This window comes from Panthera leo, chromosome A1, assembly GCF_018350215.1.
Source record: "Panthera leo isolate Ple1 chromosome A1, P.leo_Ple1_pat1.1, whole genome shotgun sequence".
Taxonomy (NCBI): Eukaryota; Metazoa; Chordata; class Mammalia; order Carnivora; family Felidae; genus Panthera; species Panthera leo.
In genome coordinates, this window is record NC_056679.1 from 189735207 (window position 1) to 189754220 (window position 19014).

At 42.5% G+C, this 19014-nt stretch overlaps 1 protein-coding gene and 1 non-coding gene across 2 annotated transcripts; one reads left to right on the forward strand and one right to left on the reverse strand.

The window, feature by feature from the left end:
- The first annotated feature begins 3063 nt into the window (after positions 1 to 3063).
- LOC122202401 lies at positions 3064 to 3170 on the forward strand. The gene has a single exon (XR_006194643.1). It is a non-coding gene; the product is annotated as a U6 spliceosomal RNA (small nuclear RNA).
- Positions 3171 to 3743: 573 nt separating this feature from the next.
- On the reverse strand, positions 3744 to 17760 carry LSM11 (LSM11, U7 small nuclear RNA associated). The gene is made up of 4 exons (XM_042948271.1): positions 17316 to 17760; positions 11915 to 12054; positions 9459 to 9542; positions 3744 to 8994 (listed from the first exon to the last, which is right to left on the reverse strand). The coding sequence occupies exons 1-4, from the start codon at positions 17758 to 17760 to the stop codon at positions 8584 to 8586; spliced, it is 1080 nt and encodes a 359-aa protein (XP_042804205.1). The 3' UTR covers positions 3744 to 8583.
- Positions 17761 to 19014: the final 1254 nt, after the last annotated feature.

Genomic DNA, 19014 nt, shown 5'->3' on the forward strand with positions numbered 1-19014 from the left:
CAGCAGTGGAAAAGTTGATGATATTCTAAAGTTTTAACCCAGGGAAAGCCAAATAAGAGAGCACAGAGAACTCAGGGAGAATAATATTTCACACACCTGTATGCTACAAAAAAGAATGACAACACCATTCTGCTCTGCGCATTTATTTTCTAGGCCTGGTCTCAGGACATAGAAAGCAAGCACAGGGAAATGAAGAATGCTGCTGGGCATCACATAGCAAGCTCATCACAGTGTAAATGACATTAAGTGCTTACTGTCCAGGCCAAGCATTTTCTGTCACCAACGCTATGAGGTGGGTGGTATCATTCCTATTTAGAGATCAGGAAATTGAGGCTCAGAAGTAACTAGTATAAGAGCCTAGGACAGCAAGCTCCTCCGAGGATTGGCTATATTCTGGAAATTAACACATTTTCAAGTTGAAAGGAAATTCTAAAAGATGGACAGACAGCCTGCCAAACCTTTCTGCTTGTGCCCCTTTTCAGGTCTCTGAAGAAAGACTATAAGCCTTCAAGTAATCTTTATTTTTCTGTAGCTTTAGCACATCCATAGTTTAGCCTTGACAAGAGTTTCTTTAATAAGATGAATTTATGGTCAAGGCCAGAGAAAGCATTCTTCCCAAGTGTTGGAGACAATTGGAAGGATAGGGACAGCAGATGTTCTAATGCATACTGAAGAGCTGGGAAAGACCACTAAGTCACTCCATCTGCTTTTTTTTTTTTTTTTTTTTAATTTTTTTTTTAACGTTTATTTATTTTTTGAGACAGAGAGAGACAAAGCATGAACGGGGGAGGGTCAGAGAGAGGGAGATACAGAATCTGAAACAGGCTCCAGGCTCTAAGCTGTCAGCACAGAGCCCGACGCGGGGCTCGAACTCACGGACCGCGAGATCATGACCTGAGCCGAAGTCGGCCGCTTAACCGACTGAGCCACCCAGGCGCCCCACTCCATCTGCTTTTTAACAAGACTATTGGATCAATAACCCTTCCAGGGCCAAACGTACTGGTCGATGAAATACTTCCTGGGGCTCACTTGACAGCCACTATTCCCAGAGCCACAGTGGACCTACTGCCCTGGGGGGCTCACCACCTTTATCTTCTTTGGAAGCCATGAAACCCTGTGCGCAGATCCACTTCCAGCTAAAGAACAGTATGAATCAGAAGGCACTAGAGATGCCTGAAGCAGATAACCAAACCACATTTTAACTCAGCTCTCTGGTTTCTGGTCAGTTTCCTGGTCAATGCCTGATAAATTTAGTATTTTTGAGGTATAGCTGGCTAATAATAAACTTGAGAGTCAGTCAGATCTAGATAATTTCCCAAATTTGCCATTGATTAGCAGAGAGATATTGGCAAGTTACTTTTAGTTCCCTCACATACAGAAGAGGGATAAAATCTTTCGCTCATGGTGGTTGTATTCGAATAAAGTATTGCATGTATGTTTGGTACAGGGCTGAAATGCTTAAAAAATGACAGTATTTCTTTATTGCCTGATCTGTCCTCTGCCCCTTCACATAGCATGACTGAGTGAAATGTGGTGCAAGTTGCCATTGTGCAAAAAGGCATGAGATAAAGCTTTTTATTATAATCTTATCTGTAGTTATTCATTTGGAGGACTTATCTATTTATTATTTCACATTCTGTATTCCTCTTCACTATAGGCTGCTGAGAAACTATTTCTTGAGGTAGAGGGGAGAAGGTCTTTGGAAGGCCTTGACTGACTACCACTGCCCACCCACCCCATCTGCCCCCAGAGTCCAGCCTATAACAACAGACTTTTCTGTGTTTATTATAAATTTTCCTTTGACTCAGGAGCAAATTTGCTTGGTCTTGGGATGGAGACTCAATTCTGGTCATGGAATCACGAGACAGCTGTAACCTTTCTTACAAGCGGGCTCTCAGGCATCAACACTGGGTAGAACTGAATTGTTTCCAAAAGTGAGACAAGTGCTGAGAAATAGGGGCCTCAAGATAGTTTCCCTGGGGTAATCCTTAGCCAGCAGCTGGGAAGAGTCTGGGTGGGGTTGACCATACTCTGAGAAGAAACAAGGAAACCCATGACGTGAGAACAGTGATAGAGTCCCTGAAACAGTGGACGCTGGGCAATGTCTCCGTTTGCTACTCCTCTCCAAGCACATTCACTGGCTGGTTGCCATCAGTCAGGTTGTCTAGGCTTCAAATTAGGCACATTCGATATTGGGAAGAAACGTTTATATTGCCACTTGGGTTGATCATAGCTTGTTTCTCCTTGATTATCTCTGTTCAGACTGGAGCATTTAACAATGAATTGTAGCAGTGACTGGAGATCTGGAGACTCAAGTCCTTCTAGGGCCTCTGGTTAAGCAGTTCTCTTTAACCCACTGCCACCTAGTGGCAACTGAACAGACTGAAAAGTGCTTCACTTCTGCTCAGAGAAGAATGTGGTTGGGCAATAAACTTTTTTGTCCTTGCCACTAGAATCCAGGAAGCTTAGGGAAAGATAATAGATATATCTCATTCCACTGGCCTCCAACCCCCTGCTAATATGTAACAGTCACTGTACATTTTAAATGTACAGACCAGCTGACTCCTCTGCCTTTATTTTGATTAATGATGATATTCTTGCTTAATCAGAAGTCTTTGAGATACAAAACAAATAAGCAAGGGGTTGAACTGGAGCATAGAGATCTTGCCTCCTTTTCCACCACTAAAGTGGTTAGAAATTTCTTGCATGTTGGCTAAACCCAGCTCAATATATTCTTTGAAAGTGGGGAATCGGGTCTTAACAGTTAACTTGAGGTTTCCCTCTGTAAGCATCCGTGTGATTTTTTGTCTGTCTCTCTTACAGGCGACTCAGTTCTGAAGCAAACAGAGCTCAAGTAATCAATGTCACAAATCTTTGGGCAGTTCAACTTCCTGTACATGCACAGAGGGAAGCTGGTGGCAAATTCAAATATTTCTGGAACCATGTAAGGATCAATTAATCAAATGTGGTAAAACCCAAGGGAGCAGAGTGAGGGGTGATCTCAGCAGATCATGAAGAGAGGGGGTAATGCCAGTGAGCTATTAGGTAGAATAAATTCACAGGGTGCTCGCTTCGGCAGCACATATACTAAAATTGGAACGATACAGAGAAGATTAGCATGGCCCCTGCGCAAGGATGACACGCAAATTCGTGAAGCGTTCCATATTTAAAAAAAAAAAAAAAAAAAAACAAAAAAAAAAAAACTAAAGATGAAAAAATAAAGCAGATAATGTAGAAAATAGGTGTAAGTGATGCTGCTTTTATAAACTAAATTATATTTACACACTAACATTTTAGCCAATTCATGACATTCATTATTATGTTTTTAGGATATTTTTAAAAGTAACATTAGCTTTAAATTTTAAAACACTCATAAACATGTATTTCCCTCATTTAAAATTTAAATAAAATTTATAATCACATTAAAAGTAAAAAAAAAAAAAAAAAAAAAAAAAATTCACAGGGAAATTACCAGCACTTGGGGCTTAGAAGAGACAATTCACAATGTGGGCCAAGTTCCTTTTCTAAGCATGAACTTCTAATAAACCAAATGGAAGACCAAAGCCACCTCAAGGATAGTTGATGTAGATATGTGTGCTTTGGTGAAGAAAAGGCACAAGGTTACAACAATGAGATGGCTTGGGATGCTTTCACTTTCTAGGTCAGTATCATCACCTGGTAATAGACTCCCCTGCCTCCTCCCCTCCACCGCCCCTCAAAATCAGCAGAGACAAAGCAGTCAGTACATTAACACAATCATATTTATTACAGTTTCCAGACTCCCATGTGACACATACCTACAGAAGAACACTGCAAACTGACGTTACTAGCAGCAATCCTCCATAAACATGAAGAATTTAGGTGAACTTCACACTTAGGAGTAATTTCAAGACAAGATGAGAAGTTATGGTTTTTCTTTTAGCAGCTTATATATGAATAGTGAAACTATAAATACAGAGGGTCACCAGGTTTAGCCTTGCCTAAAAAACACATTAATAAGTCACGGTGCAGAGGGGTATCCCCAGGGTTGCCAAACAGAAGGCTAATGTCTTTAGATGTCAGTATGAAATAAGCAGATCACTTTTCAAGACATCGCTTGCTATCTGTGTTAGTGTCAGGACAACAGAAAAAGAACTGGACAGCTGCCCTAGAACCTAGCTCACACATAATTCAGCCAGATAATCATTTAAATAATACCCCCTAAAATTGTTTAGACATTTTTCCCCCACAGCTCTAAAAACATAACATCAGACATAACATCAGACATTTGCTCCAAAGGAGTAAAAATCAAAAGCAATTGCAATGTATTGGGAATAGCTTTTATAGCTTTCCTGAGGGACAGTTGCCATCTTTTCAGAGAGTGTTTTTAAAGCAACACTAACTCTGGTAGCTTATCAAACTACTTTTTATTCTAAATAAATAAAAGACCAACTGAAGGTCTCAGGTGTACTTATTTCTTTTCCCCTAGATCTCTGAACCATGCAAAGCCATTCCTTGACAGATAGCTTTCATTTTTATTAGAGGGGCGCAAGAGAACTTACAAACATTTGAAAAATACTCAAAACACTGAAAGTAAAAAAGGCGCAACCCTTCCTCAGAGCCCAGGAAATTGTGACAGGCATCCCAAAGGCTTATATAAAATCCATCAACTCAATTTGCCAGAAAGTAGTGACAGACCACCCACCTTTGCAACATAAGCCCAGATAAGATTTTCTTCCTTTATAATCACTAAGAAAAGCCTTCTGGGAGTTACTGCCCAGGAAAACATAGGCTGATGAACAGAAGCTACTGGAAAGGGATTGACTGTATTCTATATCTGGCACAGGAAAAGAAAAATTAAAACAGTTGCTAAACCATTATATTTATGCCATGATACTCTTACGTGAACCTTGGACTTCCCACAGCAACTATTTCATTCATAAAAAATACATAAAAGATGGGAAAGTTTTGGGGCAGCACCAGTGACAGACAGCTGTCTTTGAATAATTTTAATTATTCCTAAAGGCAAAAATTAGAGAAAATTTACAGAATCAATTCTATTTCATGATTTTGCCCATGTCAGCAGCTATGAGGATAGTGCAAAAAGAAATCCAAAAAACTCCTCTGCATCAAGTTAGGTTTCTGTTTTTCTCTCAAGGGGTAAAGTGGTATAACTAGATTTCTGTGAGGCTTCTGAGGAGTAAAGACAGCCCATAGTTCATGTCTTCACAACCTCTTAAGGTACTCCTGGACTTTTTACCACAAGGATAAATCAAGTCCCTTCTGATCCAGTAACAGCTCAAACCAAGGATTCTGATGCACCTAGACTTTAATGCTAATGGTTTCTAGGCTTTCTAACTTGATATGCACCATGCACAGACAGCAAGGTACCAAATGGTCTAAAGCCACCTGTCTTAGACACTGCTAACACTGGCTAACCATCACACAAATGACCCACCATCATAAGACAGTCTCTGAAATGAAGCATAAACGCTTCCCAAGTACTAGCACCAACAACCTAAAACGTACGTTCTCCTGGTTGTAGAACCACAGAATCACCTCTATGTATGAAGAACAGCACATGAAATCGTTCTGGGTGTGAAACCCATGTTCCATTGCTTGATGCCTTGTTATCTAACAAATCTGGTGCTCTGGAGAAGAGGTGTGTCCCATGAACTGTCTTCGGAACGGATTCCCATGTCTAGAGATTACTTTGAAGAACCTAAGTTGGACGTTCAAAAATAAGTACTATTCCTACCAACTGTCCTAAGCCCAAATCCCTGGAGAATACTAGAAACCAGATTTTGCTGCATTTCTGCAACATAGGGACCCTTCGGTTAAGTTTGTGGGGGCCTCCAGAACTCTACCATTCTGGCTGTTACTTTCTCTTTTTCTTTCTTTCTCCTGAGGAAGACTTCAGCTATTTTCATAGCAACTTATTATAATGTCCTAGATGATGACATATTTTGAGCAGCACATACATTCTTAGGACCAATTTGTTTTCCTTTTGAAATATTTCTACAATAATAAAGAAAAGGCAGTAATTAAAAAAAAATGACTTCCCTATAAAACACTGGCATGCTTTATACAATACAGCACATTTAGTAAATGTGAATCACTGTCCAAAACTGAACCGATAAATGGGGGCCAATGGGCACATTAGACTGATCACATGGATTTAAAATTATTTTCAGAGCCAGAATTATTATGTTGGACAGAAAAGCAGTAAACCAATCCTTATCTGGATATATGAAAATTATATACAAACACGAAAACTCAGCATGTGTTTAAAACAAATCACATTAGATTTAGTCAGGCACTAGAATGAATGCAAAGTGATATATTCCTTTTGATACCAAACTTTTACTTTACTGGGAAAACCTGGTATCTATTGCAGCTTCTAGCTGAGGACAGAAGGGTAGACAGATGAGGACATCTAACAGGAGAGACTGGTAAAGATGCAGAGGCAGGGGTGCCTGATGATTAAACAAGATAACTATTAATTGGGGAACTGAGATTTTATTAGACATACTATTTAGAAGATAATTTAGATTAGCAGATTCCAAAGACAATTGCTTGACTTTGTAACACGGAACCTCTCTAAATGCTTACTGCATCTGATCTGGCTCTAAAGAGTATATTTAAAATGCATCTTAAAATAAAAACAAGTAAATGAAACGAAGCATCTTCCACAAATTCCCCTTTGGGGATGTGTCATTTTTAGATGTGCATCTCCCTTTGGTACTATCACATAAACCTCTTGAAAAGTTCAGGGGAATTTTTTCTGATGATCAGAAAAGGATTGGGGCTGGCATTTGTGGAGGAAGCAGCAAAGAAATGTTACTCTTCTTTTACTGAGGATATTCTTCTGAGAACTTCCATTGTCCTTTAGGAGAAAGGAATGGAATATGGAAAATAGTTCCTGAAGATATCACTGCCTTCTGATGACAAGTTCAAAATTACAACAGCCACAGAGATGACTTTCTTATGTAGCACCTACCTTGCTCATAAGACATAGAACTCTTATCGAGCTATGAAATATAGTTAGTAAAAATTACTCATGGCACTTAAACATGTTTAGAGACTTTAAAATGCCTTCCTAAAATTCTCTGTCTCAGTGCCCCAGTGAGGTAGGTGTCTGATGGGAAAAACTGAGGCACAGAGGGGTTAAGTCTGCTCTCCTTTCATTGGCCCAGTGGCCCAGCTAGCAGAAGGACCAGGTGCCCTAACTCCCTAAACATTATTCACCCTGCTTCTCAGAAGGCTTATCTAAGTTACACAAAAAATGCAGCAGGGAATTTTTTTTCAAGCATTTTAACTAGTTAGCTACTTCTTATTCTCACTTTGAATGTAAGTTATATAAAATAAAACCAAATATAAACTAACAAAACAAAAAATCAATATTGCCTAACAGTCTGCATCAAGATGTAGCCTATTCTGTACTGGTGATTGAAAAAGCATATAATATGATTCAAGTAGAAGTATTAGAGAGTACTACAGTGTTCTCATTACTCAAGCCAGGCAGTAAGTAAAGTGTTCCTTATAGATGCCACCCACTGTACTTTGTAAGAACCTCGTTGGCGTGACATGAGGAAATAAAACTATCACTCCTACTTCGTGGAAAAATCATTCTGAAAGTTAGTCTACACGGGCCAGCCCTCCCCAGAAAGGAAGCTCCCAACCATGTGATGCATATGTATTACTGAGTCCATGCAGAACTCTTTGAAGCCAGATACGTAGGTCACAATCTCCTGCCATAAAGCTCACAGGACAGTTCACACTACATACAGAAGGGCAATACAGTGGGTACATGCACTACACCATGCCACACAAGTGAGAGAAAAGGCCAAGAAACCACCTCATGAGCATCATATAGTCCCATGTGGCATGCCATTCTCAGAAGCTACCTCTGGTAAGTGGGGAAGACTGATGAATTCCCATATCCCTTTACATACTAAGGAGAGGGATAACAACAGAGTATTCATTGTTGGCTGCTCTAAGCATACCAACTATCCAAAGTTTACATAAGTTAGTGGCTTTCTTTCTTAGTTTTGCAGATATTCAAAGGTAATAAATTACATTTCTTGATAAAGAGAGAGAATGGTGTAGAGCAAAAATCAAAGGTCAGTTACAAGTTGTGGGTGCAGGGCTACAGGGCAATTTATGTTACTACTCTTAGAATCAAATTCATAAGTACTCAGGGCACTAACTTTTAGAAATGAGAGCATTTTTTGAGGTGTTTTTTTATTCCCATCTTTATAGTGTCTGTGGGATGAATTTAATTCATACCATGACTCCTAATTCAAATGGAAGATATGATATTTGGTTTGAGTGTCTAAAGTCAACCATGACACCAAACTGGATGCATATTTCCTCTGTACAGCTTTTGCCTTGATATTAACGCAAACCCCCACCTTCCTAAGGCCTGTGTCCGCTTGAGGGAGCTCATCTTCCAGAGGGCCCAAGCCTGGCTCTATGCTCTGCACATGCAGGACCAGAGGGAATCATTCCAACTCAGAGTTTCACTGGGATACTAGGATACAGCATAGCAGCGGTTCATGCATTTTATTTTTAAGAACCAAAGCTCAAGAGATGCCGAGCTGGTCACTGTGCAAGATGAACCAGCAGGACATTCTCGCCTCGAATGAAAATCTGATTTATATGTCGAGTGAATACCTGCTGGTAATCCACTTTGGGCTTTCGCTTTTTCTTACGGGGCTGACCCCTGGAAAGGGTGGTAGCCCTGGAAAAGGTACCTCCTGCACTTGACCCTTCTGTCCGTGTAGTCCTCCCTGACATCTCTGACCTGGACTCCTCCCTTGCAGACGCCTGCAGGGAAGAAGGGACGGAGCGGGAACGCCTGCGTGAGCCCCGGTCAGTGTCTCCTCTTCCCCACACCGAAGCTACCTTCCAAGTGGATGTCTGGGAGTATCTGGACAGAGTGGAATCTTCAACTGCAGACTTGGAATCTGCGTCCTTTTTGGAGGAATCTTGAAGTTTTAGGCGATCAAATAGCTAGAAGGAAAGTAATGATAAATATCAGTCTTCTCTTTAGCCGTCAACATCCTCCTTTGAATATACAGAAAAAACAACATATTCATGAATTAGGTTTTATGGACTTCTTACTTTGCAATTTTTAAAAAGCAGTGAGTTTTTCTGTGTTTAGCCATAATTCGGGTAAATCAATAAATATGTCAAGAGAAAAGGCACCTGCTTTTTTCTGTGGTATAAAATGGAAAGAGTTTTAAGGCTTATAAGAGGTAACTTGCTGCTCAAATAACATGCAGGCCAGAAGCACAGACTCATTTGTGATTAGCTGAATGCGTGAGAAGAGACTAATGAAGACCCTGGTCCAGGCATACAGAGTGGACAGCAACTGAGCTCTCCCCCCAAGAAAACCTGGTCACCGGGCTCAGTGATCTCAATGTCTAAGATTGAAAGCATGCTGGGTACTCAGGAAGCCAGGGTAAACTGCCTACCCTAGTAAGAGTCAATGAAGAATCCCGTTCATACGCTTTGCCTAGAACAGGTTTTCGGTAGGTCTCATCCACATCGGTAAGTGCCTAGAGAAACAGCCCAAAGGGAAAAAAGATAAGGCAGAATTAAAAATATTATTTTTACAGCTTCTAGAAAAAACATTTTAAAAAGAAGAATAAACACTGGGGTGCTTGGGTGGCTCAGTCGGTTGAGCGTCTGACTTTGGCTCAGGTCACGATCTCGCCATTTGTGAGTTTGAAGCCCGCATTGGGCTCTGTGCTGACAGCTCAGAGCCTGGAGCCTGCTTCAGATTCTGTGGCCCCTCCCATGCTCATGCTCTGTCTCTCTTTGTCTCTCAATAATAAATAAACGTTAAGAAGAAAAAATTAAAAAAAAATCCTCCTACAGGTGGAACATAAGTTTTAAAAAAATAAATAAAAAGGAGAATAAACATCTAACTTAGCAGAACTAAACTTAACAAGTGACTGAGCTCTTGGGCAGGAGAAAACGGTAATACCTGGAGCCCTCTGAGTAAGATTTCCAAGCTGCTACCACCATATAAGATAGGTTTCTTCTATGGTAAGGGGCCTTTACAAATGCATGGTAGAGGTTTTTAAATTTCAGTGTGCATATGTATCTAAGAGGCTTATTAAAATAGAAATCCAAGGCCACTTCCTAGATATTCTGATTTAGTAGGTCTGGGATGAAGCCAAGGAATTTTCTGTTTTAACCAGAAATTCCATGATTCTGATGTAGGATGCCCTTAGATCATACTTTGAGAAACACTATTCTACTGCTTCTTTTCCCTCATCAGATTTAGGTCTTACGACAGCAATGAACAGGTATTAACCAGGGTTCCATACAGAACTGTTGGGGAATTCCTGTCTTTGAGAGATGGACCTCAGAGGACAGCTATGTAGGGCCAAATGAGCTCAGGTATGAGAATTCAGTTTGAAAAGTGTGACTCACCCTACAAATATAAGCTGATGGTATTATTATCATGCCTGTCATCAAAGATGTTCTCTTAAAAACTTTTCCTTCAAAGGTGAAATTATAATAGTAAAGTAGTTTTTCCTACATTTTAGAGATAACAAAAGTGGCCTCAGAGAAACCATCTTGCCCAGAGTCACAGAGCTACCAAGTGGTAAAGCTAGGATTCAAATCCAGGTCTTCTGATCCCACAGTGGTTGAAAAGATGGTGTTAGGAGTCAGAAAGACCTGGGATAATGTTCTAATACTTCCACTTACTAACAGTGTGATCTGGGCCAATCATTCAATATCTCTAGCCTCAATTTCTTCATTTGTAAAATGGAACAGTAACAGACCTTGTTCACTGAGATACTATATTATAAATCCTTAGTATACTGTACAGCAAATAGGAAGTAATAAATAGTCAGCAACTATTATACTCATCCAGGAGAATGCATGGAGGAAGATAAAACACAGGAAAAAGAAAAGTTAGAGATAGAAGACCATATGAAAAGCCTGGTGGTTCCTATTTTAATTGCTTGTCTCACAGTATAATTGTGCCATAATCTATCTCTTCCCTCCTACGAATGTCTGGTAAACAGACAGTAAGCCTCTAGGAGTGTGGGGGCGCATGTACTCCATAAGGAAACACCATGCAAAGTGCCTTGCTTATTAGTATGTCTGCTTCCCCTCTATCTTTATCTATCTTCCCAAATGCTATAGAGTGAAAGTTCCTTTCTGAAATTTCTGTACCTAGCACTGTGGTAAAGTACCAGCCAAAGTGGAAAATCAATAAATGTTTTGAAATGAATGAAAGAATGGTTAGTAGGAAATTGATATAGAATTACTAAACAGATAAAATAAATCATTATTCCTTAAGCACAAATGACATTTGGGACCAGAGAATAGTTTGCTGCTGGGGGGCTATTTTTTGTATTGTAGGATGTGCTGCAGCACCCTGGCTGCTACCCATTAGATACCAGTAATACTCCATGCCATGGTTGTGACAATTAAAAAAACGTACCCAGACAGTGCCAAATGTCCCTAGGAGGGAAAGAAGAGCAAAACTGCCCTGCTTGAGGGGCGCCTCGGTGGCTCAGTCGGTTAAGCATCTGACTTCGGCTCAGGTCATGATCTCATGGTTTGTGGGTTCAAGCCCTGTGTCGGGCTCTCTGCTGTCAGCACAGAGCCCACTTCAGGTCTCTGTACCCCTCTCTCTGCCCCTCCCCCACTCACACTATCTCTCTCTCAAAAATAAATAAGCATTAAAAAAATTTTTTTTAATTGCCTCGGCTGAAAGCCAATGCCTTAAAGAAAAGGAAGCAATAAAAAGAACTTTTTTTATTGTTGATCAAGAGAATGCAAAAATTCTAGTTCTTCTAGGAAGTCATTTTATAGGTTTTCCTAAATAAAATTACTCAGGTCATTTAGACATATAAAAGATTTAATCCTTAGGAGTTCTCCAGCCCTTTGAGAAAGGCTTAATTACCATATTCCAGAACTTGTCAAATGCGACGAGGAAGCCTGTACAGACGCCACGAAGACCCTTGAAAGTGCGAATGTGAACGTTCACTTTCACCCCCTCCCGGATACAACGATGGAGCTCACCCAGAGGGCTGCCTTCGTGCACTGAAACAAGACAAGAGCAGACAGCATAATGTAAACATCTGCCTTCATTCTCAGAATTAGCAACCAAGACCAGCCAACCATCTCCAGCAACACCAGGCAACATGGTGCAGTGGCAACCTCACTATGGAAATGAGAAGGCCCAATGGGCAGCATGGTTAGTACGGGCAACACACTGAAGTAAGACAAGATTCCACCAGGATGAGGATAAAACATACATATGGCTGTCACCCGAATGTTTCACTAATTGTATATCCCATGTTCTATGATATCATTGATTCTAAGATGCACCATTATTTAAAAACATTTGGGGGGGGGGACCCACATTAAATGTACACATCAGCAGCAAAATTCTTCTCAGTTCTGTGCCTGGTTAAGACAACTTTTTAAAAGATAATTCTCATGAACCACATATCCAGCTTGACTCTTCAAAAAACCGAAAATCTTGTTCATATGTTTAAAGGAAACAAACCATGTAACACATCTGCCCTTAAACACGTGCAGTCCTCTAACGAGAGAATGGACTTTTGGCCCCCATCTGAGATACTCCATGGACAAGCTCTCTGGAGCCACTAGTGTTCCAATGGACACCATCTTTACACTAGATGGAAGAGACCTGGTTTCATTCCAAGCCTTGTTGACAGAAAGGTACCTGCTGGGCATTAGGCTCTTAGGACATTGCAGATAAGCATCACGTAAAAAGAGAATGACGATTCATGGGAAGAATGCTGGGACTATAAATTGCAGCCTTTATGATGATGGATTCTCTTTCTCAGGGCTTGTGAAGAGGGATGAATTTTATTTTTACTACTTCATGTTAACTTAGCCTTCACAATATGATGGCTATATGATATATATAAAACCTCCCAAAAGAAAACCACATGTCCAATCACACACTTACACTCACACTCACACATAGTCTTTGTCTTTCCCTCCCAAGTTTGCAAGGCATAATTCTTTGGAGATTGATTCTTGCCATCAATAGTGAACACAAAATCTCTGTTTTGTTTCTAGTAGTATGAAAGAGAACAAGAGTCCTGCCCTTCAGTTTGGATAACTAAGCTGGTTACTCCTGACCTCTTTATCCCTCACTCATGGGTCAGCTTATACATCATGGCAATGATAAATTAATAAAAGAAAATACTCTGAAGAAAGTGACCTAGCAAATGAGAAGTAGGAGCTTATGTCAGATTGAAGATTCAGCAAGAAGGCACAGTTGAAGGCAATGTGGCAGAGACAGAGGCTCTTGGAAAGGAATGTGAGAGTTTTGGTCTGGCCTTCATCATCTACCTTACCTGTAGCAATATTTTAAAATTCTTTGAATGTTTGAGTAACTTTTTCTCTACAAGTCTGACTTTCCTCATTTATAAAATGAGGTTAGACTAGTTAACTTCTAGATTCATTTGAGAATAAGTCTCTATAATTCAATATTTTAGAAACCTGGATTAGTTTCTTTGCCTATACACATTCACTGCTTCCCCCGTCCCCATATGTGTTTCCACAAACAGTGGAAAGACCACTCTTTTCCTAACCTGTAAAAAAATAGAGAGGTATGACTTTTACCCCTGAACCCCCACATAAGAGAAAAAAGACAAGCACATATCTTAACAACAGTTTCTTATTCTAGCTAAACAAATGACAAACTCAGGTCTTTCAACTCTCATATCTGTACTCTTCCCTTGATTTTTTTTTTCTTCCAAAGATTTATTAATAAGGTATAATTCCAGGGAGCACTTCACTCCTGTGTGATCAAAAATACATCACTAGCACCACCTATCAGAGCAAACTACCAAGGCAAAAATTCTGAATCGGAACACACACTCTGAATCTCTTTCCAGCAGTCTAACAAACTCCAAATATGAACCAAGCTTCTAAAATTTAATACAACAAAAAGATATATATGCCTTATCTTTGAAGTTATTCTTCCAGATCTCCTTCTCCATTGCTACTATTCTTAGGCCTCAACCTTCTAAGTCCCAGTCATTTTTTTTAAGTTTTTTTTTTTTTTTTTTTTTTTTAATGTTTATTTATTTTTGAGAGAGAGACAGTGAGAGCTAGGGAGAGGCAGAGAGAGAGAGAGGGAGACATAAAATCCGAAGCAGGCTCCAGGCTCTGAGCTGTCAGCCCAGAGCCTGACAAGGGGCTCGAACCCACAAGCTGTGAGATCATGACTTGAGGTGAAGTCGGACGCTTAACCGACTGAGCCACCCAGGCGCCCCTAAATCCCAGTCATTTTAAACTCTATTCTTCTCCCTACTTGTGGCCACACTAGGCTCAGACAATGGACTCTCAATAAGTATGACCTGTCCTTTCCTTTCTCTTCCCACAACCAATACAGCCCAGAGTCTTATGGGATGGTTGGTTCACTACAACAGCCTCCGAGGTCCCCTCACTCCCATCCTCCCTAGCCATCATCATCACCAATTACTGAGCACTCCCTATGAGCCAGGCCCTGGGGTAAGGTTAACGTTATGTATGTTATTTAATCCTCACAACTTTAACACTTAGGCACTATTATTTTGCCCTACTTTCTAGATGAGGAAAACGAGGCTCAGAAATGTTCATTTGAATTAGTTTTTCAAGGTTACTTACGTAGTAAACAGCTGAGTCAACACCCAATTCGGGTAGGTTATACATACATCCTGCCCTGGAGCTTTTAATTATGACAGCCTAAAACAACAATAACCACCACAACAACCTACAACAATCACAGGGACATTTAACAATCACTGAGAATTTCCCCATGTACTACTGTGGTAAACGCTTTGAATGGATTAGCTAACTGAGGCCCCAAAGAGTTTAAGTGACTTGCCTCCGTAAAACAGCTAGAAAGTGGAGAAGCTAGTGTTCAAAACTAAAAAAGCCAGCAGTCGAACCCCTGCATCTGTGGTCTATACACCGTCCCCCACCAAATACATTTTACTACTAGAAATTAAACTATGACAAACATTGCCCTAAAAGTGTTTACTTAAGAATATACACCATGGTCCCCACTATCTATCGTAACAAAGTCAGAGAGAAACTCTTTGGTCTTCAAAGTGTTTTAATACATCCTTCTCTGGACCCAGATTCCGTTCTCGTTGTTCTAGACACACACCGTCTGCCTCACTTATGTGGTACTGTCCACCCACCAAAAGAAGTGAGCAGAGAAACATGAGAATGTACTCCCCTGTTCCCTCACTTGAGATTAGCATGATGGCCCTGGCACATTGGCCCTGGAGTTGGACAAACCGAGTTGCAAGCTAACTAGCTATGTAATCTTGGGCAAGCAGTGATGCTCAACAAGCCTCACTTAAAAAGTAGTATCTAAGGGTAAAGTAAGATACGAAGCATCTACAGGGCTTCGCAAACTGCACAGCACTCACCCACTAAATAACTGTAGCCATAATTAGCAACAATAAAATTATCTCCTGGCTTAAAAAGGGACTGTTTGGGATGATGGATTTGTTCTGTATCTTTATTGTGATGGTGATTTCATGACTACACATTTGTCAAAACTCACTTTAAAATGGTGAATTTTGCCGCATACAAATTATACTTCAACAGCCTAGCCTAACTTTTAAATAATTACTGTCATCCCTAACCATGCCCTTCTTTAAATTAACTTCAAGACCTGAAGACAACCTTTTATAGGAACTCTGAATAAACTTAATCTTACCCACGCTTCTGTACTTTTCTTGCTTTCTGAAGCTCATCAGTTCTTTGTCACGTCTACCCATCTCTATCATGTACACCCAACCGTTTCCAGTGGAGTGATAAAAATTTTCAGTGCCTACGGCACATTCTGAGATCTTGATTGCAGGCATATATTTAATTGTGGAAAGCCAACAAAGCTGGTTTTCATGCTCTGTCATACTAATATAACAGAGTACTCCCTAGGTAAAGCCAAAACCACTCGCCATACAGAAGTATGTCTTTTCTTTGACAATATCAGTAGCAAAGCCACAACTGGCAAAACGGAAATAAATGTTACAATCTGAGAGTTGGAGAGCATTTCAAAGATCTGATAGTGGCAAAACAAGGTCCCCAGCTACTCTTATTTTAGCTACATGCACACTCTGTCTTTGTGTTATCGTTGGGGAAGCAGGCTGGGGTGCACCCTGGCTTGGCCAAGAATGCTTTAGCACTGTCACAGTAAATGATCTGACCAAGACCCAGCTAACAGCACACAGCTTTTCAGAATGTTTCTCTCTTTACAAACACATTTCTAGGAATGAAACAACTTGCTTAACACAACCTTCCACTCCAAAGCCAGTGATTTAAAAATGTTACAATTTAGCTATCAGGATACAGATGCTTTGAATGGCTAACTAGGTCATTGTCTTCCCCGGCAGATGTGAGAACTGCTTGCCAGATGACAGGAGACATAACCCTGGCTTGTTTTCATTCCACTGGTGGAAGACCTAACTCACACATTAGCAGCCTTGCTGTTTACAGATCTCCAAGGATCTATTAGGCTCCAAGAGATTCCCTTGTGCCATTCACACCTTCAGAACTTAAAATAACTTGCGCATATGGTAACAGGAGCCTGACAGACCCAGTCCTGCACCCATCCTGGCAGGGTGGCGGTGAAACAGTGTCTGTATTTTAGTGGCACTGGTGCCTGCTGCATTCCAGCACTTGTGACTTGGGAACGCGAACATACGTGTTTCAAGACCGCACAGCCCTTCTCCTACGACCCCAGGAGGAGTGTCACTTAGTGTGCAGGGGTTATGAAATTATGTCCCCTGTTCTAACTGCAGGGACAGATCTCCTGACACTCCATCCCGTCACCGCCAGTCCCACTAACCACTCTCCTTTCCTTAAAATTGGCTGTGCCCCTCCCCTCTGGCTGTGGCGTGCAGCTCCTCCCGGCGATGTCCGCTTTCCAGGCCCCACCACCTTTCCAGACGCCCATCACCCTCGTGGTCGTAGCCCCTCGTTGCGGGCTCCGCATCACCTCTGCAGCCACTCGCATGGACCCCGTTAGAGCCCCTCCTTGTTACCTCTACAGCCTTCCCACTCTGCCCCCACGGCTCTCCCTCACCCGTCAGTACTCCAGAAGACCTTCCTTCCCCACGCCCCCCCTTCCCCACATTATTCAAGGAGAACCTCCTCACGGCCGCGGATGATCTCTGCAACCTTCATCAAGACCCTCTCCCTCAGGCGCGCAGACCCGCACCAAGCCCCTAGCACCCTGCAAACGCCCCCTCGGCCGCCACCTTCCGGGCAGCGGGCCTGGGCCGCGGCCCCCGCCCCGCCCTGCCCGCGCCCGCCGGACTCACAGGGCATTCGCGTGAGCACGTTGCGCGGCGCCTTCCTGCTCCGACCCGGACCCCGCCGGCGTGCCCCGGCGGCCCCGTCCCCTTCCTCCTTGGCCACCATGAGGCGACGGAGGCGCTGGATGCGCTCGGGGTCTGGGGCCGGGGCGTCCAGGCGGCGACGGGTTCTAGCCGAGGGCCCGGCAGAGGCGGCGGGCACCCCTGAGCCCGCGGCCGCGCCCCGCGCCCGCCCGCGCCCGCCGCCCCGGACCCCGGTCCTGAGGAAGCTCTCGTACTCGGCCAGGTTGTTGAAGCAGGGCGCGTTTGGGTAGGGTATGGGCGGCAGGCGGGGCGCGTACAGGGCCAGCAGCGGGTCGAAGCTGTCAGAGCTGACATCCAGCCGCGGGCTGGGCGGGCGCGCGGGGCTCCCGGCGCGAGCCGACCTCGCCCCCCGCTCCCGCTCCTCCATGTTTGAAAGGCCCGCAAGCCGAGGCCGATGGGAAGAAGGAGCGGGGCCGCCAGAGGGCGGCACTGCGCAGCCGCGGCTTGGGGTTGCACTGCGCCGGCGCGGCCACCGGGAGGCAGCATCTGTCCGCTCTCGGCGCAGAGCAGCCGGCCTCCGCCTGGGCGCTCGGGTAACAGGTTAATCTGCTTGAATGCAGTGTTTCCCCATTTATATCATTATCACTTAGGATGTTTGTCAATACTCCAGATTCCCCGGGGGTGGATCCTGGAACCAGCATTTTAACAAGCTTCGCTAGGCGTTTGTCTGCTCTCTGGAACTGTAGTATACTCGTAGCTTGAGCTGTTGGGAAGAGGCTGGAAGAGGGCAATCAGAGTCCCGTTTTGCATGCTGAATTTTACTGGGGGCTAGCCTACCTGGACTCAAATTATTTAGCTTCTTTGGGTCTTTACATTCTCACCTGAAATGTAATAGAAATAGTACCTAACCCACAGAATTGTCCTAAGAATGAAGAGATACTGCATAGAGAGCATATAAATGCTTTATCCTAGCTGGTACTGGTTAAGTGGACAACGAAGCTGTGAAGGATGGATGGATCCCGGTCCTCCATTTCCTAAACCCTATGCAAAAAGTAATTTACACTAACACCTGAGAGACCTTAGTATTAAAGAAAATTCATTACATCATAGATTTTCTAAGCATCCCTTAGGCAAGTGGAGGAAACCAGGATCCAGCTCTTGGAGGAAAGGAAAATGGAAGATTTCCAAGACCCAGTTGTACTTATTTTATTACTTTTAATTTACATCCAAGTTGGTTAACATATAGTGTAATAATGATTTCAGGAATAGAATTTAGTGAGTCATGACTTATGTATAACACCCAGTGCTCATCCCAACAAGTGTCCTCCTTCATGCCCCTTGCCCATTTAGCCCATCCCCCACCCAAAACCCCTCCAGCAACCTTCAGTTTTTATAGCTTCTGTTCAGCAAAAACATTTTTGCTTTTTGCTATTAAATGATAGTCTAGGGGTGCCTGGGTGGCTCAGTGGGTTAAGTGTCAAATCTTGATTTCCACTCAGGTCATGATCTCACAGTGAGACCAAGTCCTGCTGTTAGCACAGAGCCTGCTTGGGATTTTCTCTCTACACCTCCCCCACTCATGCTTGCTCTTTCAAAATATTCAAAAAATAAAATAAAGTGATAGTCTACACAGAAGGCCAGGTATTACCCTCTCATCCAGCACAGCCAAGGTGTTTCCAGT